General features: G+C 33.7%; 1 protein-coding gene and 1 long non-coding RNA gene across 3 annotated transcripts; one reads left to right on the top strand and one right to left on the bottom strand.

Moving 5' to 3' along the window:
- Positions 1 to 28,000, bottom strand: LOC110270146. The gene is made up of 3 exons (XR_002359318.1): positions 27,654 to 28,000; positions 5,989 to 5,994; positions 1 to 12 (listed from the first exon to the last, which is right to left on the bottom strand). It is a non-coding gene; the product is annotated as an uncharacterized LOC110270146 (long non-coding RNA).
- Positions 16,032 to 20,667, top strand: LOC107633061. Of its 2 annotated transcripts, XR_002359314.1 has the most exons (9): positions 16,032 to 17,091; positions 17,299 to 17,566; positions 17,670 to 17,766; positions 17,903 to 18,024; positions 18,562 to 18,716; positions 19,692 to 19,846; positions 19,937 to 20,066; positions 20,193 to 20,379; positions 20,463 to 20,667. XR_002359314.1 is itself a non-coding variant. In XM_021118828.1 (6 exons), the coding sequence occupies exons 1-5, from the start codon at positions 19,132 to 19,134 to the stop codon at positions 20,262 to 20,264; spliced, it is 675 nt and encodes a 224-aa protein (XP_020974487.1). In that variant the 5' UTR covers positions 18,729 to 19,131; the 3' UTR covers positions 20,265 to 20,379; positions 20,463 to 20,667. The 2 variants fall into 2 exon arrangements, 1 of the variants encoding a protein (XP_020974487.1); XM_021118828.1 differs by lacking the exons at positions 16,032 to 17,091; positions 17,299 to 17,566; positions 17,670 to 17,766; positions 17,903 to 18,024; positions 18,562 to 18,716 and adding exons at positions 18,729 to 19,275; positions 19,370 to 19,543.

Raw genomic sequence — 28,000 nt, 5'->3', positions numbered from 1 at the left:
AAATCTCGAGTTCTGTAACAAGTCAAACGTCATTAAGTATCTTTTTAAGTATGTTAATAAGGGTCCGGATCGGGTGACTGTAACTGTTGGAGAAACATATGATGTTGGTGAATCTTCTCAGGTGGTTGATGAGATCAAACAGTATTACGATTGTCGTTATTTGTCATCGTCTGAATCCATGTGGAGAATTTTTGCTTACGATATTCATCAAAGATGGCCGTCGGTACAGAGGTTGACTTTTCACTTGCCGAACCAGCAACATGTTGTATTCGATGATGCTGATAGCACTACTCATGTTTATTTGCGCAACAAAGATTTGCTGACGATGTTTACGGGTTGGATGATGGCCAACAGGCGGTTCTCGGAGGGGCGGTCTATAACATATGTTGAATATCCAGGAAAACTTGTCTATTGTTTGAGGAGCAGGGAGTGGAAGCCAAGACAGAGGGGATTCTCAATTGGAAGATTGAGTTTTGCTCATCCCTCATCTGGTGAACTTTTCTACATGAGTTGAATGTGCAGAGAGGTTGTATAGGTTTTCGAAGTATAAGAACCGTGAATGGTGTTACTTATGATACATTTCAAGAGGCATGTTCCGCCATGGGATTCTTGATAGATGATAAGGAGTATGTTTCTGCTATTAAGGAAGTCGCCGAGTTAGCGTCAGCTGCACAGCTAAGGAGGCTTTTTGTGATGTTACTGCTATCTGGTTCCATGGGAAGACCTCTGTTAGTTTGGGAGCAAACTTGGACTTATTTGTCTGATGATATTCTTTACCGCAGAAGACATGAGCTGCAATATCCTTGTAAGATTTTTGTTCATCGTGAATTTATTACATGACAGGTGGGCACACACGCATGCACACAGTAGAGAAGTTATATTATGGTGCTAATATTTATTAATTATCGTTAAATGTAGATCTAACTATGAGTCAGGACGAGTTGCAAACGTTTTGTTTGTTGAAGATTGAGAGACTATTGCAGAGTAATGGAAAATCATTGAGAAATTATGATGGCATGCCGGTTCCTAATAACTCTTTAGTCTCTCAATTTAGCAATTTGATGCTGCTGCGTGAGTTGCAGTATGATACTGTTTCTTTGTCTCGTGAGCACGATGCAAATATCTTAAAGTTAAATGAAGAACAGAGGGTGGTCTATGATAAAATTATTGACTGTGTTTCGAATAAGAGGGATGGATTCTTTTTTGTGTACGGGTTTTGTGGCACTGGAAAAACTTTTTTATACAGAGTTTTGTCAGCTAGATTGCGATATGAGAAAAAGATTGTTATAAATGTTGCTTCTAGTGGTATTGCTTCTCTGTTGTTACCTGGTGGTAAGACGGCGCATTCTATGTTCAATATTCCTGTTGACCTGACTGAAGACACTGTAACACCCTACCACCCAAAATTTACGCTTAAGTCGTAAAATAGAGGTGGCGAGGTATTACGACTTCTAAAAATTAAAATACATACTTATAATAGTAGAAAGAATATAATAGACTAGGAGCCTTGAAAAATGGGTAAAACAAAATCGCAAAATAAAAAGCGCCGCGCTCCGAAAACGGAACATCTTGCGTGTGAGGAAAACTATAACTATCAAACGTAAGATAATAAAAGTAGGAATAGAAAGTCAAAGGTACAAAATAACAAGCTCCTAACTCAGTCCGCGAAGTTAAGGCTGGCCGGAGAATATTTACATATATATATACATATCCAAAACCCAAGATGTACATAAACAAAATTCTGCCTCTCCATAAACCTCTAAGAGGATCAAAAAGAATAAGTTATGTGGAGAGAAAGCTAAGTACGTGTATATACATCACTGCACAACAAAAAAACACAGTAACCACTTTGCTTCAGGTGTCCAGACGCCTAATGAGATACCTTACGACCTGCATTTGAAAAATAATAACATAGTATGGAATGAGAACCGGAGGTTCTCAGTATGGTAAAGGTGCTCACATAGTTAATATAAAAGGTCTCAGGAAAGTCAGAGGCATTCCTAGAACTCCGACACTCAAAATCATTCTTAAATAAAATAAACTAAACCAAAAGTTAGGTAAGTTATCTAAGGTATTCTAGTTCTGAATCTAACTTTAACTTAATACTTCACTTTCTGTCGCCTCCAATCCGCCGAATCACTGGTGGAACAACCTTCTCCCCTCACACCTTCATCAAGAGGGATTTCTCAGAAAACATACACATACAGTTCAAGCAAGGAAAGCACAGATAGAGAAGCATTTACAGCAAGTAGAACAAGTAGCGGATAAGCAGAATTAAACAGTTAAGCAAGCTAAGACAATGCACACTCAAACAAAGCAAACAAATGCATATGATGTATGCCTATCCTATGGCTGATGAGTCTCATCTGTCGGTTATACAGCCATCCCGACATGTCCTGGTAGTTAACCATTGGACAGTCCCTCTGTGTGCGCATCCCCAAGCTCAATAATATTCCATGGAGTTAAACTCCAAGCTCAAATATAATATTCAATATATATATATATATATATATATGCATGCCCATGGGGGAATCCGGGGAGTTAAAGTACCCGGTCACATCTTGCGACAGAGGGTCAACAAATAGTCTCAAATACACAAGCCACATAATAATCTCTTTCTTTTTAAAATAACACTTCAAATCAAAACTCCAATTCTTATAGAAATTCTAGCAGTATCTCCTCTAAAACTCAAATTTCTGCCAACCCTTCAAGGGTCCCAACTACCGAACCAAACACCTCTCAATCATTCAAATCATTTCCAGTAACATTATTTCAAAATCAAACAAATACCAATATTAAATCTTTTTCCAAAACCAACTAACTTCAACAGCAAATTATTAACAACAGCTAAACCACACATTTTATACCATATACACAATCCATCAATTATTCATTCAGTTCATACCTATCTTAAGGTCTTCTAGCCTAAGATTCCACGTGACATTAAACATTAACTACGAAAAACCAAAACCATACCTTTGTACGGAATCAAAATATTCGAAGCTCCAGAGAAACTTTTTGACTGAGCTATCGAAGAAGAAAATGTCCAGAATCGTCTATCCCTCCTAAAATTTCCGTTGGCCAAACCCAAAGAAAAGATGAGCTATGTTACTTGCAACTTCCACTAATAAAAAATGGTGCCAACGTGTAGAAGAGGAGGTTACGAATACTCTTACCGGACTAGATTTTTTATTGGAGTTACAGATTGTAAGAAATCGAAGCCGGAAGTTCGAAGGAATTTACGTTCTTTCTTTTTCTCTTCGTTACGCTATTCTCTCTCTTTTTTTTTTCTTTCTTACCTTTCTTACGGCATTCACACACACACACATATATATATATATATATATATACTCTATGCCCTGCGGTAATGAAATAGTTATAATAATAATAATAATTATAATAATAACGATAATAATAATAATTTATATATAAAGTTAATAATATATAAGTTACTAATCTAAATGACATTAGTAACTTAAAGGTGAAAGGTATTTGGTGAAGCATTAGTAAAGTTAAGCTCAACAAAGAGTGCTGATATTTACTCATATCGGCGGATATCGAACTCGATAATAATATTATTAACTAACCTCTATTTTTAAATTAAAATATCAATTACTCAAATTAAAATATACATATAAGTTTCATTACTTATAGGTTAATAGAATTATAGTTTTAATTATGTAAAATATTTCATCATAATATATATATATAAGAATATGAATTTGATTGAATTCAAATAGTTATAAAATTAGTTCAATTATTGATAATAAAATAATTTCTAAAAATAGAAAACTCCAATTTATGAAATAAATTATAACTTATTTATATTTATATTTTTAAAACTGAAGATCGCTACAGACACTGTTTGCCGGATTAAGAAGGATAGTCCAAAAGCTGAGGTATTTCGATTGGCTGATTTGATTATTTGGGATGAGGCACCGATGACTAACAAATTAGCATTTGAAGCGCTCGATAGGACGTTGCGTGATATAATAGTTTCGGTCTCTGATAGGAATAAAGATTTACCTTTTGGTGGGAAGGTGGTCGTTCTGGGTGGTGATTTCAGGCAGGTCTTGCCAGTTATTCCAAAAGGTTCGCGTGCTGAGATTGTCATGGCTTCCATAAATTCTTCTATCGTTTGGAAATATTGCAAAGTTTTGCGACTGACAAAAAATATGAGGTTAGTAATCGGATCGGAACAATCAACTGCTCAGGAGTTAAGGTCGTTTTCAGATTGGATACTTCAAATCGGTGAAGGTCGATGTGGAACAGTGGTCAACGATAAATTTTTTGTTGATATTCCTTCTGATCTAATCATTCCTATCTTGGAAAATCCAGTGGAAGATATTGTAAATACAATCTATCCAAATTTGGTTCAGAATTTTCGTGATCCAAGTTTTTTCCAAGATAGGGCAATACTCGCTCCGACTGTCGACAATGTTGAAGAGATAAACAATTATATAGTTGACTTGTTGTCCAGTGAGGAGAAAAATTATCTCAGTGCTGATTCGATATTTGGTAGTGATGCCTATTTTGATGTTGATGTTGATTGGATAACTGTTGAATTCTTGAATCAGATTAGGTGTTCTGGTCTACCTAATCATTCGTTAAAGTTGAAAATAGGCGTGCCTATTATTTTGTTGAGGAATATTGATCCGGCTGGGGGTTTGTGTAATGGGACTCGACTTGTTGTGCGAGATCTAGGGACAAATGTGATCGGTGCTGATATTGTTTCTGGTAGCAATGTTGGGGATAAAGTTTTTATCACCAAAATGAATATGATTTCCAGTGATACGGTTATACCGTTTAAATTCCAACGCCGTCAATTTCTGGTTTCTCTGTCGTTTGCGATGACAATCAACAAAAGCCAGGGTCAGACATTATCAACAGTCGGTTTGTTCTTGCGTCGTCCTGTGTTTTCTCACGGTCAACTTTATGTAGCTCTTTCCCGAGTTAGGAATAGAAATGGTCTTAAGATTTTACTTTGTGATGAAGGATTAGTTGATGCTGTCAGGACTGAAAACGTTGTATTTAAGGAATTTTTTGATAAAATATAATGTATTTTTTTGTTATATCTTTCAGTCTTATCTATGTAATTTATAGTTTTGTTTTTGTGTATATCTTTTTTAGAGAGGGACATCTTCTTTGGGGTATGTTTAAAATTGTCTCAAGCATTTCGTGTGGACTAGATGCATCATTTTTTATGAACCATTAGTTTCTATTAAGTGAAAATTAAAGGATGTTATGAAAGAAGAGTATTCATACGCTTTATAAATATAGAATATATTAGTATATATACATTAACACCATTTTAATGCATAATATTTTAAAAATGGCAAGTATAATCTTTTACTTTAAAATGAATATAAAACATATCAATACATGTAAAAATATTTTTTATTTATTAAAATTAATTATTATACTATACTATTTTGAATGAGATGATGTAAGGATATAAAATATATCAATACATATAAAAATATTTTTTGTTTATTAAAATTAATTATTATTATACTATACTATACTATTTTTAATAACATGTCATTCTCAACGATTACAAAGATAAAATTTCTACTTATGTTTTCTTATATTTATGGATCATGGTTTGCTTTTGTGAATCATTGTCTCCGTATGGGGTTTGTAGCTAATCTACTTTCTCAGTGGTGATGTGGTTGGCAGTGTTTTTTCAACAAAGTGGGTTTATAGATCCATCCTCTCCTATTCGAGTTTTGCATTCCCATTTTCATTCTCATTCACTAATCCATTTGAATTGTTTGTTATATTTTTTAATTTTATTTTTGTATTTTTTTAGTCAAAACTATTTTATATTTCATTTCTTCGATTCATAGACGTAAAGTTGTTTGCGCTGAATTTAATAAATTCATTGAGAAATGAATGGGTGTTGTGACACCGAATTGGCATGATGTTCTTGCGTTATCTTCCTTTGAAAATTCAATTTTTTGTTTATAATTTTACATGTTATGTAACCACTGACTACTGAGACTGGATGTGTTTGAAAGTTCGAAAATTGAAACACACATATCTATTGATGACGATGATGGAGTTATTTATAGCCTTAGTTTCAGAAATTATTTTATTTAAGGTAATTAAGGCAAGTTTTGATTTATTGGATTTGAGATACGTTATGATTATTATCCAATTTCACAATTATTGGATTGTTTTCTATATCCAAATTATAAACTTGATAGTTGTGAAATAATAAGGATTTCTATATGATTTGGATTAAATAATTAATATTTTAAATATTAATGCTGCTATTTTGGAAAATAGAGAAATTAATTATATTATTTCTAATTTTTAGATTTGGGAATTTTATTGAAAATAATTTGTAAAATTGAGGAGCAAATAGTATTTCTATACATTAATTTTGTTGGATTAAAATTTGTTCCTAATTACTATATTACCCTTACTTTTATTTGAAATTACAAAACTAACCCTATTACCCTAGTTTTGTTAAAATTACCGAATTGGCCTTTACCCTAATTTTGGCATACCCTCCCTCCATTCTCCCTTCAGTGCTGTGCAGCCTCCAAACCCATTCTTCACTATCTTTGCTGTGCAGCCATATCCTAAACACACCCACCCAGTTCCTGAATCAAAGGAAAAAGAATGAAAATGGAAAGAAGAGGGGGACTGAGCCAGAAGGACGAAGCAGAGAGGGAAAGGGGGGACCGAGTCGCGGCAGAGGAGAGGAGGGAGTTCGCTGTCGCGCCGCCACGTCGCCACCGCCGAAGCTTCCTGTGACGCCTCTCAAACCATCACCGCCACTGTGCCATGGAGAAGAGAGAGTGACGCGAAGGAGGGAGATGAGGCCTCACTGTCGTCGCGCTCTGCCGCACGCGAGGAGCGCCACCGTCGAAGCCGTGCCTTTCGTCCCTGCCCAGTCGCGACTCCGCCATCCTGCGCCACCGTGGGTCCATTGTTGCCGAACCAAACAGAGGAAAGAGGGAGACTCTTCCGCGGCGTCACCACGCCGGACCGCCGCACGTGAGGAACTAGGCTGTCGCTGCATTTCCCATCGCCGAGGAGAGAGCCTAGAGGAGAGAGAGAGGTCGCGCGATGTTGAGGGTGGGAGATGCGGACCAGTGGCGCGTGCGGGACGCGACCCACTGCGCGGAGCTATCGCCGCCGTTTCTGCCGCCGGCAAGCCTCGGTTACCATCGTCGGAGCTTTCGCCCGTTTCTGTCACTGGGGAACCTTGCTGCCGTCGTCGGAAAACCCCGCTGCCGTTGCCGGAAAACTCTGCCGGTAAGGTCTTGTTAATGGATCCTGTTTCTTTTGAATTTTGAGAATACCATAGTCATGGCTTGTTGCTGCAGCGGTCATCTGAGTCGCGTGGAGGGAGAAAGAGCCATTGGGTGTCGCCGCACCTAGCCTCCGCTGCCTCTGTCGCCGGAAACAGCCACCGAGTTCTCTGTTTTGGTAAGAATTTCTGAGTCGAAAGGCCTTCAGTCGCTGCTCTGTAAACTTATGCTGAGGCATTGCAGTGCTGTCCATCATAGGGTTGTGGATTCGTGCTTGCATTCCGTGCTCGGAGTTGCAGCTGCCTCGTTTTGTCATCCCAGTAGGTATTTATGTTTCGAAAAGCCTCGCGTTAGTATTTGGTTGTTTGATTAATGAATATGATTTTGGTTTATTGTACCCTCGCCTTTATCTTGATATATTCTGTAAGAGGGATAGGAATTGTATTGGATTATGTTTGTAATATTATTTATATATATGTATGTATATATATGGATGTACTCTTTATGAGTTTCTGTAAGTTGTATGGATGTACGTTGTATATCAAAAGTATTTTTGGAAGCGGTACTGCGGTTTAAAGTTTCAAACAGGCTCATATTTTAGTATTAAATATTATAAGTGTCGTCGTAATGTCCGAGCTATCAGAGTCGCGCAGCCGGAAGTGTGAGCTTTGGTAGTTAGGATGTTACATTATGGTATCAGAGCAGTTCTTCCTGTAGAGCCTGAGGAATGGACTGACTATGCTTCAATTGCATACTCTGAGAGTTTGTCATGTTCTAGATCTTGTTGAATGACGAGGATTAGAGCTTTATGCACATGACGGTCTATTGATTTAACGCTGTTAGTCTTGCATTGCATAATTCCTGAGATTAAGTTTGGCCGGCTTAATACTAGTGAATTATGTATATGAAAGCACTGATGGGTTATCATAGATGAAATACGAGTTTTGAGTAAAGCGAATCGCGGGTTTTGGGCACGTTAGAAACTATTTCTCGAGGCTATTCAGTTGTGTGTCTTGAATTCTGTTCGAGTTGACCTGTTCTTTTGTATCCTAACTTGAAGTCCTTGTTTTCTAATCCTTTGGAAAGTAGTTTGATTTTTCAACGCTATTCCTCTATCGATATGCATTCTTGTTTGACCTTAAGTGCATATGCTGGTTTAAGATCCCTGTTGCATCTATCTTCCTCTGTTTGAGTTCTTCTTGATTCAAGTATTCTTTGATATAGCCTTGAACTTGTCTTAATGTGCTGTGACTTTTAACTCCGGGTTCTGAGTCCATTCTTTGAGAAATTGTTGATTCAGTTTTTCTCTTACTTGACAGTGATCACAGCCAATTTTGAGATTTTATAAATTGCTGTTGATTAGATATATACTTTTCTATATAAGAAACTTTGAGATTACTTATACAGTTTAACAACTATTTATTTCCAATACCCCGCCTGTACTTCTACTGGTTTATGGAACTGCATTTGCTTTAATTTACAGTTTGACCTTCTAGTAATTTTACTTTAGTTCCAATGCACATCTTCATTTGATTATGCATTTGGGTATTTTTCAAATATTGAAAAGAAAGAATTTTTCACTTTTATCTCGGTTGAGTTTCATTTGATAAGTTTTACTTAACTTATTTTGAATTGAGTTTGATTTAGTATGCCATGTTGTTTATGCCATTGTTGTTCTTCTGAAAATGTTGGATTCATAGCTTTCTTCTTATGAATGGAATCGTTCCTTCTTAAGCTTTTCACCTCTATGAATGTCATACGTGATTCTGTTTTTAACTAATCTTTTGCACCTTGTGAACATTATCATTGATCTTGGTTTTTCCTCCCTTGTGAATCTCACTCTTATGTGAGTCAGCTTGATTTGTTTCAAATTGTGCATCGTCTATCCTCTCATTGTCTTTACAAGAGTTTTTAATCAAAGATTTATCCCTGGGAAATTTCTAATGATTGATTGGTCTTTTCCTAAGGCTTAGTATTCTTTTGGATCAATGGAAAGCTTGTTTGATGACTCATGCCTAGTGAATCTTGTTTGAACTACTTTGGTTTAAGACTCTTTCTTGTATGGCTTGACTCCTTCTTAAGTACATCCTAATATTCTTGAATATCCTTTTGAAATGGTGATTTCAAGTATATTTTTGGAGTCTTGTTTTAAACTTTTAAAGAAGTTTTGAATTCTCTTTGAAGAAATTCTAAACGGAATTTATTTTCTGTTGCTTGATTGAGATTGAAATCATTGTTCAATTTTGACGAAATTAATTTAAAGTTGGCATGCGCTATTTTAAATGAAGTTTTGAAAAGCTTCCTTGTTTAGTGGAAATCGGTTCGTTTGTAACGCACCACTTATTTCTTTACCAGATTGTAAGCAAAAATTTTATCTCGGAATTTCCTTTCTAAAAAGAGTTTAATTTTCTCTTTCATCTTTGCTATAATTTTTATACACGCTTGTTTGAATATGAACTTTGGGAATTTTTAAACAAGCATTTGATTTCTCTTCCGAGTCTTTTTGTGACTACTTTTGGTTAAGATTGTGCACCCAACTAACTTTCTAAAATATTTGATGAAAATATTTTTGCTCTTAGCCAAATCTGGGTGCATTTTATTTTTTTTTAAAACTCTACATAATCTACTTCAACATGAAGTTGAATTAGAGCAAAGCCACGTTATTGCTTTTGTTGCCCTCTTGAGGAATGTTTGCTATTGAGCTTTTCTTCTAAATTGCGAAGTGATTTTCCGCAAGTTTTCGATTCTTTTATGAACAATGTATTAGGAAGTATTTTTAATCATGCTCTTAAGTTCTGTGAGTTTTGTCTCGGGTTTGAAGTATTCTCTTCTGTAAACCTTATACTTCTTCGGCCCAGCTTGAGTTTGTTTCAAACTGATGCGCTGGTTTTCTTCCTATTGATCTTGTTGAACTTCTTTGATCCAAGGGTTATCTTTGAAGTTGTCCATTGATTCATTTCTCGCAAACTTCACTGCTTGAGCATCCTTGTTTACCTGGAATTGGATACACTCTCTCAAATCTATGAGTATTATTGTTGACATTTATCTCTCATTTCTAAGATCTTGTATTCCTCTGAGTAGACTCGAGAATTGTTTTGATATCACGTGCGACTTGTAGACGTAGTAACGCGATGCGTTAGTTCTCTAAGACGTGATATGTGTATACGGAAGTTGAAGCGGTAGGTGTGCAACGTTAGGAGTTGTGGGTGTTTTGTTCCTTGTAAACGGGTGCAGCTGTCAGGCTTGTGATCGGATATGGGGATTGTAAAGTGCTTGATGGAGTTGGGGAGTTGAAGCTTTGAGGTTGATATGAGATTAGTGTGCGGATGTTGAGCACGTCGTTTTAACCCCATCATGTTTTATAGCCTTCGATGCCTTGCTTTACTATCACCTACTTGAACCATGCCACCTTTTGCATTGAGCCTATCTTACCTCCAAACCCATTCTTCACTATCTTTGCTGTGCAGCCATATCCTAAACACACCCACCCGGTTCCTGAATCAAAGGAAAAAGAATAAAAATGGAAAGAAGAGGGGGACTGAGCCAGAAGGACGAAGCAGAGAGGGAAAGGGGGGACCGAGTCGCGGCAGAGGAGAGGAGGGAGTTCGCTGTCGCGCCGCCACGTCGCCACCGCCGAAGCTTCCTGTGACGCCTGTCAAACCATCACCGCCACTGTGCCATGGAGAAGAGAGAGTGACGCGAAGGAGGGAGATGAGGCCTCACTGTCGTCGCGCTCTGCCGCACGCGAGGAGCGCCACCGTTGAAGCCGTGCCTTTCGTCCCTGCCCAGTCGTGACTCCGCCATCCTGCGCCACCGTGGGTCCATTGTTGCCGAACCAGACAGAGGAAAGAGGGAGACTCTTCCGCGGCGTCACCACGCCGGACCGCCGCACGTGTGGAACCGGGCTGTCGCTGCATTTCCCATCGCCGAGGAGAGAGCCTAGAGGAGAGAGAGAGGTCGCGCGATGTTGAGGGTGGAAGATGCGGACCAGTGGCGCGTGCGGGACGCGACCCACTGCGCGGAGCTATCGCCGCCGTTTCTGCCGCCGGCAAGCCTCGGTTAGCATCGTCGGAGCTTTCGCCCGTTTCTGTCACTGGGGAACCTTGCTGCCGTCGTCGGAAAACCCCGCTGCCGTTGCCGGAAAACTCTGCCGGTAAGGTCTTGTTAATGGATCCTGTTTCTTTTGAATTTTGAGAATACCATAGTCATGGCTTGTTGCTGCAGCGGTCATCTGAGTCGCGTGGAGGGAGAAAGAGCCATTGGGTGTCGCCGCTGCCTCTATCGCCGGAAACAGCCACCGAGTTCTCTGTTTTGGTAAGAATTTCTGAGTCGAAAGGCCTTCAGTCGCTGCTCTGTAAACTTATGCTGAGGCATTGCGGTGTTGTCCATCATAGGGTTGTGGATTCGTGCTTGCATTTCGTGCTCGGAGTTGCAGTTGCCTCGTTTTGTCATCCCAGTAGGTATTTATGTTTCGAAAAGCCTCGCGTTAGTATTTGGTTGTTTAATTAATGAATATGAGTCTTGGTAATGTGGGATCGAGTCCTGATTATTATATGTTGCGATTAGTGTTGCTATGGCTATTGCGAAGGTATATTGGTTGGTTCTGGATTGAACCGTGAGCCGGAATGGCTGTGTATGATATGAATATTGGCTGGTTCTGGACTGAACCGTCAGCCGGGTTGGCGATGCACGACAGAGGGACAATCCAATGGTTAGCTACCAGGACTTGTCGGGTTGGCTCTATAACCGACAGATGATATCATCAGCCACTAGGGACAGGCATGCATCATATGCATTTGTGTGACATTGGTTGGGTGTGCATATTATACTTGGTTTGCCTATGTGATTAATTGCTAACTGTTCTACTTGTAATAACTGTTTGTTTGTGCTTGAACTTCCTGTCTGTGTTTGCATCTGGGACTCTGTTGGATTGTGGTGATTAGTTGTTGGTTGGATTGTTTGGGCCTAGGGCCGTGGTTGGAAAGAGATGAACTGATGGTTCATTTCGGTTTTTGTGTTTCTGGTTTGGAATAAAATTATGAAAGGCTATTTTGGTTCCGCATAGATAAACCGTTTTGAAAGGCTTTTGAGTTTTGAGAATTGAACGGCTTTTCTTTCCGAAAAGATTTCCGACTTTACTTTCATTGTAAACCGTTGTTTTTGAAAAGAGGCATAAGACGGTTATGAATCACTGGTGCGGTTATCTTCATGTATCCTATTATAGTAATTCCCAAAAACCCTCTACTGAGAACCCTTTCGAGGATGATGTTCTCACCCCCCTACATTTTTTCCCTTTCAGGATATGGGCGCAGAAGTTACGAAGAGTTTATTTAGTTGTTGTTGAGATGCTCTGTATTGTTTTAGTTTTGGTTTATTGTACCCTCGCCTTTATCTTGATATATTCTATAAGAGGGATAGGAATTGTATTGGTTAATGTTTGTAATAATATTTATATATATGTATGTATATATATATGGATGTACTCTTTATGAGTTTCTGTAAGTTGTATGGATGTACGTTGTATATCAAAAGTATTTTTGGAAGCGGTACTGCGGTTTAAAGTTTCAAACAGGCTCATATTTTAGTATTAAATATTATAAGTGTCGTCGTAATGTCCGAGCTATCAGAGTCGCGCAGCCGGAAGTGTGAGCTTTGGTAGTTAGGATGTTACAAAATTCTAATTTGATGTCTGATATTTTAAATATTTTATTTTAGTGCAAAATAATTTTGCACGAGTTTAATATTTTTTCACTCTTAAAATTTGATACAAATTCTTTGTATCAGGAAATATTTTGTATTAGACTATTGAGATTTAAAGTACTTAATTATGCACTAAAATGTTATGCATTTATTAGAGTTTATCAAGGTTTCTTTTTATATTAACCTTTGATTTCTATATAATGTAATCAAATGGTCTATATAAATATGGAATATTGTATAAGCAGATAATTGTTGTGCTCATTTAAAAGATACCCTCTTCTTTAGTGGATAAATTTGATGATTCATATTTTCATATTTTATTTTGATTCTTTTTTTTTGTTTAGAAAGCCATTTTTTAAATACAGTTATTTTGTTTGATATGAAAAAGTTATTTCATTACGTGGTTTTGAAAATATTCAATCTTATTAAAAATATTAGTTATTTACTCTTTTTAACTTGATATTGTTTTTTCCAAAAAAAAAGATAAAAAAAGTATATCCTTAATATATTAATAAGAATAAAATATGACCAGTTTATTAATAAAAAATAATTATTTATCTTTTGTTAGAAAAAAAAGTCAGATGATATCAATGGAAATTTGATTTTACTCTGTCAAAAAAATTTTGATTATAATCTAGATTATATCTTTTGTTAGAAAAAAAATTCTTGGTGCCTTCTGTCTTCTATTTTTTTATTATTATTTTGGTTTTAATATTTAGGCCAAATTCTAATTTGATGTCTGATATTTTAAATATGTTATTTTAGTGCAGAATAATTTTGCACAAGTATAATATTATTTCACTCTTAAATTTGGTACAAATTCTATGTATTAGGAAATATTTTGTATTAGACTATTGATATTTAAAATACTTAATTAAGCACTAAAATGTTATGCATTTATTAGAGTCCATCAATGTTCTTTTTTTATATTAACCTTTGATTTCTATATAATGTAATCAAATGGTCTATATAAATATGGGATATTGTATTGTATAATCAGATAATTATTGTGCTCATTTAAAAGATACCCTCTTCTTTAATTGATAAATTTGACGATTCATATTTTCATATTTTATTTTGATTCTTTTTTTTTTAGTTTAAAAAGCCATTTTTTAAATACAGTTATTTTGTTTAATATGAAAAAGTTATTTCATTACGTGGTTTTGAAAATATTCAATTTTATTAAAAAACTTAGTTATTTACTTTTTTTAACTTGATATTATTTTTTCCAAAAAAAGATAAAGAAAGTATATCCTTAATATATTAATAAGAATAAAATATGACCAGTTTATTAATAAAAAAATAATTATTTTCTTTTGTTTAGAAAAAAAGTCAGATGATATCAATGCAAATTTGATTTTACTTTGTCAAAAAAATTTTGATTATAATCTAGATTATATCTTTTGTTAGAAAAAAAATTTCTTGGTGCCTTCCATCTTCTATTTATTTATTATTATTTTAGTTTTAATATTTAGGTCAAATTCTAATTTCATGTCTGATATTTTAAATATTTTATTTTAGTGCAGAATAATTTTACACAAGTTTAATATTATTTCACTCTTAAATTTGGTACAAATTCTATGTATTAGGAAATATTTTGTATTAGACTATTGAAATTTAAAGTACTTAATTATGCAGTAAAATGTTATGCATTTATTAGAGTTTATCAATGTTCTTCTTTTATATTAACCTTTAATTTCTATATAATGTAATCAAATGGTCTATATAAATATGGGATATTGTATAAGCAGATAATTGTTGTCCTCATTTAAAAGATACCATCTTCTTTAGTGGATAAATCTGACGATTCATATTTTCATATTTTATTTTGATTTTTTTTTTAGTTTAAAAAGCCATTTTTTAAATATAGTTATTTTGTTTGATATGAAAAAGTTATTTCATTACATGCTTTTGAAAATATTCAATTTTATTAAAAAACTTACTTATTTACTTTTTTTAATTTGATATTATTTTTTTCAAAAAAAGATAAAGAAAGTATATTCTTAATATATTAATAAGAACAAAATATGACCATTTTATTAATAAAAACAATTATTTATCTTTTGTTAGAAAGAAAAGTCAAATCATATCAATGCAAATTTGATTTTAAATTGTCAAAAAAAATTGATTTTAATGTAAATTATATCTTTTGTTAGAAAAAAATTTCTTGGTGCCTTCTGTCTTCTATTTTTTATTATTATTTTGGTTCTAATATTTAGGTCAAATTCTAATTTTATGTTTGATATTTTAAATATTTTATTTTAGTGCAGAATAATTTTGCACGAGTTTAATATTCTTAAATTTGATACAAATTCTTTGTATTAGGAAATATTTTGTATTAGGCTATTGAGATTTAAAGTACTTAATTATGCACAAAAATATTATACATTTATTAGAGTCTATCAATGTTTTTCTTTTATATTAACCTTTGATTTCTATATAATATAATCAATTGGTCTATATTAATATGAGATATTCTATAAGCAGATAATTGTTGTGCTCATTTAAAAGATACCCTCTTCTTAATTTATTATGTGGTTTTGATGGTATTAAAATTTATTAAAAAACTTGATTATTTATTTTTTTAAATCTAATATTGTTTTTTCCAAATAAATTGAAAGAAACTATATTGTTAATATATCAATAAAAATAAAATATCATAATTTTATTAATGAAAAATAATTATTTATCTTTTTATACAAAAAATAGTCACATGATACCAGTGCAAATTTGATTTTAATTTGTCATACAAAAATTTCGTGAAAATCTAAATTATACTCTATGCATATAATTTTATTTTATTTTTGCTATTTCTAACATATATATTTAAGTAATAAATATATTATTAGTAATAAGTTTTTTATAATGTCATATGTCAATTTTTTCTTGGCACCTCTTAACATACTTGGTTGCAGAATTTTGTTTTTATTAATATAATCCTCTCAATTTAACCATAACCCTAATTAAAGTAAGATAATGTGAGTTAACTAATTTTGTTTTGCCAAACTCATCACTTTCTCCCTAAAAGACCTTTCGAGCTCACCCCATCTTCTTCATCCCTAACCTCAGTCCATCCGTCGCACCATTTCCTTATCGGCTCCCTCGACTGAGGTTTCTTCTTCTCTCCTGGGTTTTGGCCACATGCAGAGAAGGTATGGGTATCTCTGCGATTCCATTCGATTCGACCACGAAGGTGTTGTTCTGTTGGTTTCGTCTGTTCTGTCTCCCCAAGGTTCCTCTGTCTCTGTCTCTGTCTCTGGATCATACGTCATTCTCCATCTCCATTTCTCTGTTTTGGATAGCAGATGTCACCACCGCGGTTCAAGAGGTATATGTGGTCTATGGTTCCATTCTCCTCCTTTTCAATCGTTCTGGTTTCCTTCTCCAGTTTCAATTTTTTTCTGTTAATTGTTACTGTTTTCTTAATCCATCGTTTAATTTTGAGTTGTTTGGTTTCTGATTTAATCATGGTGATTGTTACTTGTTTTTCTAAATCAATGGTTCTCTCCTATGTTTGTGCTTTTGGTGTTTCGGGAAAATAATTTTCTTCTTGGGGGTTTTGCTGATTATAATTTATATAATTTTCTTTCTGCTATTGGACTGAAGTTAACTGTAGTGTTAGGTATTCTTGACTGATGAAATTCTATTTTTGCTTTATTGTGAATTGTCAAATCAACTATATGTGGTAGGTATTTGGTAATTTGTAACAGGCCTCTTCCCACATTATTTTTGCTCTTTTCCCATGAGTATTTGGTTACTTGTGATATCTTCCTAAATGATATGTGTAGGGATATCAATCTATATATGCCTATTAGTCTATCTCTGTCCCATATGTGAAGCTTTCATTGTAAGCTTTAGTGTTTGTTAACTTTGGGAGTTTATAACTCCAACTCATCTATTTATCTTCTCATCTTAGTTCTGAAATTTTCTCTGTATATTTTCTCCTTTTGGTGTTCTTATCCTATATATGTTGGGAATGAATAACCGTGTTGATCTGGTGGAGAAAATCACTCCCTGGAGAGAATCATGGAAAGTGCATGTTAAAGTTGTGAAGTTGTGGTACCACAAGAATCCTGCTTTGGATGCTTCTCAAAATCTGTTGCATATAGTCTTAATGGATGAGAAGGTCAGTTTTATTTTATGCTAGTATTTCCTTAAGTTGTTGCCAATTTTCTTTTTTCTTTTTTTTAAGTATGCAGAAGGGAATTTTTATTCTTGGTTGCAAAGTGATGTGTTTTTGTTGTTTTAATTTTTTAATCAATTGTTTTTATGTTGTTTGGATACCTAAATTTGTTAATAAATTCAAAATATGAACCATTTTTTTCAATTGCAGTTACACAAGATCCAAGCAACGATTAGAGATCAGCTTATATCAAAGTTTGCTGTGTCTCTAAAGGAAGGGGATCTGTATTTGATGACCCATTTTACAGTTGTACCAAACACTGGTTTAAACAGAGTGACCAAACATCGGTTCAGACTTTTGTTCCAATACAAGACCTCTGTTGTTTCGGTGGTATCTCCAAAGATACCTCATTTCGGTTTGTGTTTTACATCAATAGATGAAATTGATCAAATGACAAAGGACCACAATTTCCTCATTGGTTTGTACAAGTTTCTTGCTGTACCCTTTTAGGATCATAATATTATGTTTTAACAAGTGTGGTTTCTAATTCAAATTTGTATATGTTTCAATCTAATTATTAGACTTTGTTGGGATCATTACTGGTGTTTGAAAAGAAAGAGATGTAGCATCATATGGGAAGCTGATCAAAGCAGTTGTACTAGAAGTTTTTACTCATGGGTAATATGTCTCTGACTTTCTCCCATATCAGTAGTTATCTTCTATTCATTCAATTTTTTTTTTGTTCCAGCCTTTATGTTTATAACAATAAATATATAGTTTGATCCTTTTGATCTTTTGAAACTTATTTCTCCAGCAAAAAGGTCCAATGCAATGTATTTGGAAATTCTTGTGATCTGTTGGAATATGATAACTTACAAAAATATCCAAGATCTCCGATGATTGTCCTCGAGTCTTTTAAAATCAAAGCAATTGAAGGTTAGTTTCAGGCATATTCAGTTAATTTTTACTCTAATATTTACTTTTCTGATTTCTGACCTTTTAATTCAAATATGGTTTGAGGCTAATAGAGTAGGATTCTTGCATGCATGTGGAGTAATTCTACAGAATGTGATAAATGTCTCTAGGTTATTCATTAATCCCGACATTCCTGAGTCTGTTGAGTTCCTAAGCAGGTTAGTTGTGATAAGAATATTGTAGAGCTACAAGCTGCTTTGGTTATTTTGTTGGTATTCATCTATATGTGTTGTGTTATGAAGATTAGTTATTGTGTCTTTTATGTAGATTTAGTGTAGCCAATTATGGATTCTCAAGACTTGTGACCAATGACCTTGGATACTTAATTTCTAAAGTTGAGGGTGATTATTTCAATCCCAAAAAGATCAGTAATATTCAAGATCTTGATGTAGATAATAGGGTACTATTTTAGATTGGCAAACTCTCCATTTAATACTTAAACTTCAAGTTCTTAAACATGTGTGTTGGGTTTATATCATTGTTTTTAAAATTTTACAGGATGCTCGTTACTTTGTTATTGGGATAATTAAGGAAGTTATGGATGAACCAGATTGGTGGTACTACTCATGTGTATGTGGTCATGCCGTTGTTGACTATGAGGATCTCTTCCTTTGTGATGCTTGTGGTTCATGTGTTGAACATGTTATGGTCAAGTAAGGTTCATATGTAACTCTACTATGTAATAGATTAATTCTCAATCTTTTGGATTTTTGGTTGGTTCTTTGTTATGCGTCACTGTATGTGTTGTTAAGCAGATTTAATTTCTTGGTTTTAGTTATCATTCTTGGTTGTTAATTGTGTTAGATATAGGATTCGGGTAAAGATTCACCATGCTGGGTGTGATGTTTTGTTTGTTCTGCTTGATAATGCGGCAACGAAACTATTTAGAAAAACCTGTTCTGAAGCATTTCTCAGGATAGACAAAGAATTCCCTGTTGATCCTAGTGTGCTTGCAGTATGAACTCTTTCATATTGAACCTCATTTAATCTTTATTATTTTTTTTGTGTTCAAATTTATTGATTCTTTTATATTAAACTCCCAAGGTCTGTCGGTCATATTCTCCACAAATGTTTGGTGATGTTGTTGGAGAGGAGAAAATTTTCAAGGTTGAAATCCTTTCTGTAGTTGATCCAGATTACTCCGGGTCCTTTAAAATTGTAAATGTCTTTAGTGATAATCCGGAACCAGCTGCAACCGATGATTATATGAATGTATGATTTCTCACCCTATGTTACAACATGTTCATGCATTTTTCTTTTTTCTGAATCAATGCATTCGATACTTATTCTAACCAAATTATCCCAGGCAAGGCTTCACGATCCGATTTTTCCACCAATCTATGATGCCTATTTGCAGTATGCAACTAGGGAAGATTACAAGAATCAAGTAGTGTGTGATAATTCTATTCAATCAGAAACTATTGAAGATATTATTATTGATCTTATTTCACCCAATCGCTGCTACTTTGATGTTGAGAATGTATATTTTTTTCTCATTTGTGATAAAATCTCTTAGTTCTTTCTTTTTTGTTATTCTTGTTATATGATATGCTGAAAAGTCAGTAATTGATAGTTTTGTAAATTATTTGAAATTTGAAATGCTGTATTAATTTTTTCTTTGCTGGCAGGGTGGTTTCGTTTTTATTCTGGGAACTATATCATCTGTTTTCAAGAATCATAAGTGGTGGTTCTCAACTTATTTATGTGGTTCTCTTGTGTCAGCTAATAAACAAATTTTATCATGTGATCTATGTCAGCTTCAATGCATTGATGCTGTCCCAAGGTGTTTTGTTCTTTAGTTTTATTCTGTTTTCGTAACTAATTATTATTTTATGTTAACTCAAAATTTTCTTATTTTCTCATGGTTTTCAAGATTCTGCTTGAAGATTGTAGTGTCTCATGCAAATGACAACAATATATTTGCTCTTAAAGATCGTGAGGTTGTGCAACCAATAAAGACAAGATGCTCGAGCTTTTTGGATAATCACCCAGAGTTGAATCAGGTTGTCATCCAGCTGTAGTTTTAATTAGTATATAGATATAGATATAGTTTGTTTGTATCTATTGACATTCCTAAGGAAAACCTAAATTATTATTATGCTATTTTTTAACTTTTTTTTTGTTTTTAGGGATCTTATTGCAAAATTGTTCCATTGAAACTCATTTCAAGTCTTTTGCACAAAAAAGTTGTATTCATGTGATGCTAGGCCTGTGGGTTATGAGATGAATCGATCTGTGTATATTGTTCAACAAATTTAGGATGATGCCTCCGTTATTAATGTTTTTGAGGCTGCTGCTGAGATGAATGAGCATAAGGTTTTGTTGCATAGTTTTTATAATTTGTTCAATTATTAGTATTTAAAAATATCAATAACTGAGAGGATTTCAATTTTGTTCAGATTCATGTTCTGGTTGATTCTATGCCTGAAGTTGAAGATGCTTTTAGCCAATATGGAAGCGATCATGAGGCTGTGGAGAATCTAGATGCTTTTTAGTTTAATATGTTAAGATACTACTTTAAGTTGTTGTTGTGGATGATCTTCATGCTTTTTAGTTTAATATGCTCAGATACTACTTTAAATTGTTGTTTGATTTGTAATATAATGTTAGTCTCTTCTCAATTCTAATGTGGATATAACTATGATATTTATATATTTAATGAAATTCCTTTTTTAATTACAACAAAAAAAATATGTGTTTATTTTACCAGTTTCAAATAAACTGGTGCAATAATTAATCAATTATTAATCAGTATTAAAAAAGAAATGATAATTGTGGAAAAAATATAGATACTTTTTAATAAAATAGTTTTCATTACGATTTTTAAATGTATTTAAGCTAAGGTTAAATTTAATTGTTATTAAAAAATATATATCTCTTTAGTTTTTTTTATGTTTTTAATCAAATCCCTTTTTAATTACAAAAAAAGAATATGCGTTTATTTTACCAGTTTCAAATAAATCCATGAAATAATTAATTAATTATTAATCAGTATTAAAAAATGATAAATGAAAAAAAATATAGATACTGGTTAATAAAATGGTTTTCATTACTATTTTTAAATATATTCAACCTAAGATTAAATTTAATTGTTATTAAAAGATATATATCTTATCAGTTTTTTTAATTTTCTTTTTTGGCAAAAAAATGTCAATTCAAGGGCGCCATACTCCCATTAACACATAAGTCATGTTGTTCCTTTTCTTCATTTTCTTCATTTACGGGTCCCTTCCTCTCTTTTTCTTTCTCACTTTGAAACCCGAATTTGTTTTCGTCAACTCAACGATCACTCCCTCACACTCGTCCTCTCCAGAATCAGAAAGCCAAGTACCCAGAGCTGGGAACCGTTCTCTTGAGGTCATCGATTTTGTTTGTTGGTTGTATGATTCAATGAGAGTCGCGATGGATGCTGTTCATCAATCAGGGGGCTTCTGTCTCTTCCAATTATCCCAAAAACAGGTTTTTATACTTATCACAAGGCTTGAAGGACGTTACCTAACATTAATCATAGGTTATTATTTTCCAAACTGATTAATGGGTTTCCCGCAGAATCTAGCGTTTATCATGGGTTCTCCAAAAATGAAAAAAAATTTGCTCCTTTGCAAAGGTGAGACTTCTTCTTCTGTTGCTGATGGGTTTGTCAAAGGCTTGATGAGTCTTATTGTATCTACTATTTGAGAACTGGATTCTTTGGCTATGGTTCTCACTGCCGTTTCAATCATCCGCATGACCGTACGGCAGTAAAAAATTTTGTTCGTTTCATTTTTAAGTTTGGAGAGGGATTTTTGTTGTGTTATTTTTGTGCTTGATGTCATTAATTATTCATGGTTGTACTTTGGATCTGTTAGTTAATTTTGTAGATCCTCTAATTCAGTGCTAATTTGGTTTCATTTTGTAGGTTTAATTGATTGGTTTGGATAAAATATTTTTGCTATTCTTTATCTGAGTTAATCTTCTTGGTTTCTTATTGTCCTCTTCTTGATTTAATGATTGGGCTCAAAAGTTGATTATCAATTTTCAGTTTCAATAATGGAATCTATGTTTCTGATGGGCAATAAGTTGACATGTCTTCTATTTCACCAGTCATACTTATTGGGAATAGTATTATTATATAGTCAAAGATAGGATCAATCAGTAGGTATGGTTTCTTTATAGATTTATAGATAGATAGATAGATGTATATAGATTCATAGATAGGTTGATATGACATATCTATATTATATAGAGGTATGAGTAAATCTAATTTAATTACCTATGAACACATTGAATGTCATATGTCAATCAATCAATCAATCTAGCCAAGGAGTCTAAGAGAAACGTATTCTACAAGCTTTGCCTTACAAACTTGTTCATTCCTCTGGTATAAGTAGTAATGAGGTGATGGAGTATTGTGGAGATTTTTAAAGAGCTATCATTTGTTCCTTACTTGTCTTTTTTCCTTTGCATTCCTTTCTGTTGAGATAAATCTCAGATCCCACACAGTTTTCTGTTGCCGATATTTTTTTCTTTAATTTATTTTTTTCATCCACATTCTTTGATCTTTACTATTTATTTATTGATAAGATAAGTCTTACTATTGATCCTCTTCAGAAAATCTCTCCATGGAAGGAAACTTGGAGTATTGAGGCTAAGATCTTGACCATTTGGGAAGATGCTAGCATTGTTAATGAAAATATGCAGAAACTCTTACATGTGGTGTTGATGGATAAGCATGTGAGTATGTGTATTTTAAAAACTATGTGTGTGTGTGCGCGCGCGCGCGCGTGTGCTATCAAAAATTCAGTTTTTACTTAACTAAATTGTGTATTTTAAAATTGTGTATGTGATCAGTTTTAGCATGTAATATGTCATGGTATGATATTTAGAAATGGTCATATGATTTTTTTCTTCTTTTTTAATTTCCAGCACGACAAGGTCCAGGCAACTGTTGAGGATGATTTGATCACAACTTTTATTCATCAGTTAAAAGAAGGACATGTATTCATTATTTCCGACTTCAAAGTGATACCTAATGGTGGATTGGTTAGGGTTACAAGACATCGATTCCGCATCCTTTTCAAGTGTAGTACCTCTGTTGTTGCAGCTGCAAATAGAGTCATACCTAATCCTGGTTTAAGTTTAACCTTTATGGACGAGATTCTTCAAAAGCGCACTGATTATGAGTACTTAATAGGTAAGTTTTCCTTTTTCAAATTTGACCCGGAATAAAGGTGTTTTAAAGTGAGATTAATAACAGCTCAATGAAATGTCTTATGGTATTGTATCCCGTGGTTTAATCTTTTCTGCTATAATATGATTAAACAGATTTTGTTGGGGTCTTGTGCGGATTGAAAAGGAAAACGGATGTTGAGTGTAATGGAAAGATATTGAAAGTTATTGTCCTTGAAGTTTTTGCTGATGGGTATGCATTGCCTTTCTGTTTTTCATTCTATTTTTAAATTATGTTATGCCTGTTTTTCATTTTTTTTATTATTGTTGAATTATTCTATTGTTGTCGCTCATTTATTATAATGATTACCCAGGAAGAAAATTCCCTGTAATCTTGTTGGTGACTGTTCTGCTCTTATGGACATCAATAGTTTGAAAAAGTATCAGAGACCACCAGTTCTTATTTTGCAATCTTTCAAGATCAAAGTCAATGGAAGTGAAAAGTTGTCCATGTTGCACACATGTCTGAGTTTGATTTGTTTATATATTTTTGTTTACCAATGAATTGTTTCTTTGTGACTTACTTTCTTCTTATTGTGTTTTGTGATTTGTAGATAAAGTTAGTCTCCAAAATGTGATCAATGTTTCTCAGATTTCAATCAACCCTGATATGCAGGAAACTGTGAATTTTCTGAATGAGTTAGTTCGATTCAATTCTCCTGAAATTTTGTCCTACTGAACTGAAAATTTCTGCCTTTCTCTCCATCCCTCACTTGCTCACTCTCTCTCTATTGCTCAGTTTCTCACTCTCTCTCTCTCTCTCTATTGCTCTCTCTCTCTCTCTCTCTCTCTCTCTCTCTCTCTCTTTCTCTCTAGCTATTTTCCTGAAATTGTTTTACTCTAATATTATTTTTTTCATAGATACCATATCGCAAGCCACCATTTCAGTAGACTGAGTAGTAATGAGATTGGGGATTTAGTATGTGTAATCGATGATGAATCTTTTGACTGGAAGCTAATACAGACTATTGTTAATCTTAAGGGAAACAATGAGGTGTATACTATTAGGTTTTTAACATGTTTTAGTGCTATGTAAGAAGTACTCATGTTAATCGATTTTTCCATATTATAGACATGCTTTGTCCATTCAATTCATAAATTTTTTTGTTTTAATAAGATGGACAATTCTTTGTGGTTGGAAAAATTAAAGAGATTGTTGAAGATCCAGAGTGGTGGGTCTTTTCTTGTGTTTGTGGTCATCCAATTGTAGGTGATGATAATGTGTTTCATTGTCAGCTGTGTGGCAGAGAGGTCCAGCATTTTATGACCAGGTAAATCCAAGTTATGATTTAGAAAATTTCTTTCATCTGTTCTAATTCAATAATATAAGTAAGCTTCACGTATCACCTTCTTGTGAAACTCACAAATAGATTAATCTGATGTTTACTTTCTTGGTTATAGTTACAAGATTAAGATACTTGTTGAAGATGGTACTTCTTGTGGAATGTTTGTGTTGTTAGACAGTGCAGCCACTAAGCTATTGGGAGAACCTGTTCTGATGTGTTTTTGTTGTTAGAAGATGAAATGAAGGTATGGTTAATGTTCTTAAGTTTTATTTCTGTATACTGTATCAATAAGTATTTCTTATTCTTTAATTTCCTCCATTAATTAGTGATTATTTTTCAATATTTATGACAGAAATTTGAGCACCCATACTGTCCACAGTTTTTTCATCAACCCATTGGAAAAGAGATTGTTTTCAAAGTTCAAGCAAAGCGGATTAACAGTCCCGGTTATTGCGGTACATTTAAAATCATCAATGTCATTAGTGATGCACGTTTTTTCAACAAACTTCAGTCTGATCAGTGCATCAAGGTTAGTACTCTCTCTTTATGTTAGATATTAATGAATTAGAGGAATCATTTTTAGATATAGTTTGTTGATCCTCAGTTTCTAATTCTTTGGCTGTTCTTTTGCATGCTATCCTTTACATGCCAACATGATTTTGCCTCATACTTTACAAAGTTGGCTTCGTTTTGTAATTCATGTTTTGCTTCCAAATTTTAAGGACGTTATTCTGATTCGGCCTTTAGCCCAATACTTGAAGACTTTTCTCAGTGTGGACAACTTAGAAGTTATGACAACCAAGTCATATCTGGTGTTCCAATACAACTGCATAGCATTAAAGAGATGCTTGCTGACATTCTTTATGCTAAAATATATTCTTCTGCATCAAGAAATGTTAGTATTTATGTTTATGTTCTCAACCGTCTGAACTGTGTTTCAGCATGTGTAGTATGATAAAACATGTATCATAATATACCAATTACTGTTTCTCTACAGGATCATATTTGTTTCTTGATCGATGAGATTATTGATGTGCTGAAACATCAGAAGTGGTGGTACTACTGTTGTTTGTGTAATGCACCTGTTTGTCATGTTGGGAATTTATTTTATTGTTATCTGTGTAGAGTTGAGTGTGTTGATGCCATAAGAAGGTATCTATTTTATCTCTGAGCTTTTGGTACCAGTTTTCTTTTTGCTTTATTGCATCTTCCACATCTATTTCTCAGTGTATATTTTGCTTTTGTTTACATTATTTATGTATTGCATCAAAATTATTGTTTTCCATTCAAATAGCAGCAATATTTTCAAACTTGAGGATGATGAGGTGATGCAAATACTCAAAAAGAGTTGCTCAGAATTTTTGATAGACGAAGGAAATTCCTCCCAAGTAATCATTTTGGTTTTAATTTAGTTTAATTGTCTTTGTTTTCAGTTTAGTGTTTATGATTCAGGTATGTGAATTTTGCTAGTGTACCTATTCTTTTTTTCCCTTAGTCAAAGGATGATTACACTATTCCGAATAGCATGATTTCTCAGTTGATGAACAAGAAAATTGTATTCATAGTGGATCCTAGACCCATTGGATATGAATTGAATACACCTCTTCATGTTGTTCGTGCAATATGTGATGATATTGATATTGTGAGGTTTTTGGAGGACTCCATCCATGATAATCAACAGCAGGTGATAACATTACTATGTAAATCTGATGTTGAGTTATCCCACTTTGTTTCTGATCAAGTTAACCTCAATTGGCTATATTGATTTGTGTTTTTTCATGCGTGATGTGTTAAGTGTTACTGATGTTATTCCTCTCTTGTTCCATTTAGAAATTTCATCTCGATCCCTTTGTTCCTCATTTTGCTTTCGAATTTAAGAATTTAGTTGAGTTTCACTCCAATACAAGCATTCAATGTTCGTCGAGCTCAAGTGCTCCTGTGCGTCAGGCTTCACCGATTTCTGTTCTGAAGTGGAATTGTTGGGTATTTCTTGAGCTAATGAACTTTGATTCTTTATCTCTTAGTAAACTATGTTTACAGTAATATGTATATGCATACATGTATATCGCTTAAATTTTGTTTCTTTATTCGTTTAATATTTCTTTTATTAGTCTTCAAATTTTTATCACAACTGATTTCTTTCTCATCTCAATTTATTTTTTTTGGGCTTTTGCATTTCTTCTTCTTATATTTTACTGTGTTCTCTGTAGACTGTTAACCATGATTTTCATGCAAGAATCTCGTCCTCACAAGGTTCCAATTTAGTTGGGAATCATCAGCCTCACTATTAGGGAAGAGCTTCGGAGTGCCTTTGAACAATGTGAAAATACTGGCAACGCTGTTGAAAGGATGGATGAATATAGTGGCTAATCATTTGTTACATTACAATATATATATATATATATATATATATAATATAATATAATATAATATAATTCCAAGCCTCTAAAGAATTGTTAGAATTTTGCTTAGTTGTGTTAAGTATTTGGAAAATTGGTAAAGTATGTTGTCAACAGATCTATTTTGGTATGTAATTATCAACTCATTTTTTGGAGTTGTGATCTTTATGAAACTTATTGTTCTCTTTCTTATGCTTAAATTTGTATGTGTGAGTATGTTTCTCTGTGTTTTTGAATAAAGCATGGTTATTATATATAGACCTGAGCTTTGTTTGGTATATATATATTTGTTTTCTTATAAGTTATTAAAATGTATGGAATAATTTAAATAATGAACCCCAAAATCATTTAAAAAATGTATTTTTTTCAATCGTGTTATAATTTTATATTTAGATATCTCATATAAAAAGATATTTTTAAGTAAAATTGGTTAAAGGTATTTTTTATTTATTTATCATGTGAAAATATATATTTCAAAAAAAATTAAAAATATAAATTTGAACTCCTCTTATACATCTTCATCTACCAACACATTACATTATAAAAATTAGTAAATTAGCATTTATTTGAAACAAAATTAAGCAAATCATAGAAAACACGATGATGAAACCAATACTGTTCTGAGGGGTCGTTCGAGACAGAAAATGTCGATGGAAGTCAGACACCTTGATGCACAATGTACCCAGATGGAAAAAACTGGGATAATCCAAGAAAGGATCCAAAAACACGAACTGGATGGGGATAAAGAAAACTGGGTTGAAGATCAGGATTTCAGAGTGACACCAACACCGTGCAGAGAGAAACCGAGAAAAAGGACAGAAAGATAGGTCACACGGTGGAGATGGAAGAATCGGGATCACAACACCTACAGAGAAGATCGAGGCAGGAAGGCGAGAGTGGCAACAGCTAGCAAAAGGAGAAACCATAATCAAATTAACAGGAAATTCCAAAGAATGAAGTGAAAACCCTAAAAATTTATAAAATGCACAAACCACATGCAACAAACAATTTAACAGCTAGCAAAAAGGAGAAACCATAATCAAA

Source organism: Arachis ipaensis, chromosome B03 (genome assembly GCF_000816755.2).
Source record: "Arachis ipaensis cultivar K30076 chromosome B03, Araip1.1, whole genome shotgun sequence".
Classification (NCBI taxonomy): Eukaryota; Viridiplantae; Streptophyta; class Magnoliopsida; order Fabales; family Fabaceae; genus Arachis; species Arachis ipaensis.
The sequence above is the reverse complement of the archived record's forward strand: the minus strand, read 5'-3'. Positions and strand labels throughout refer to the sequence as shown.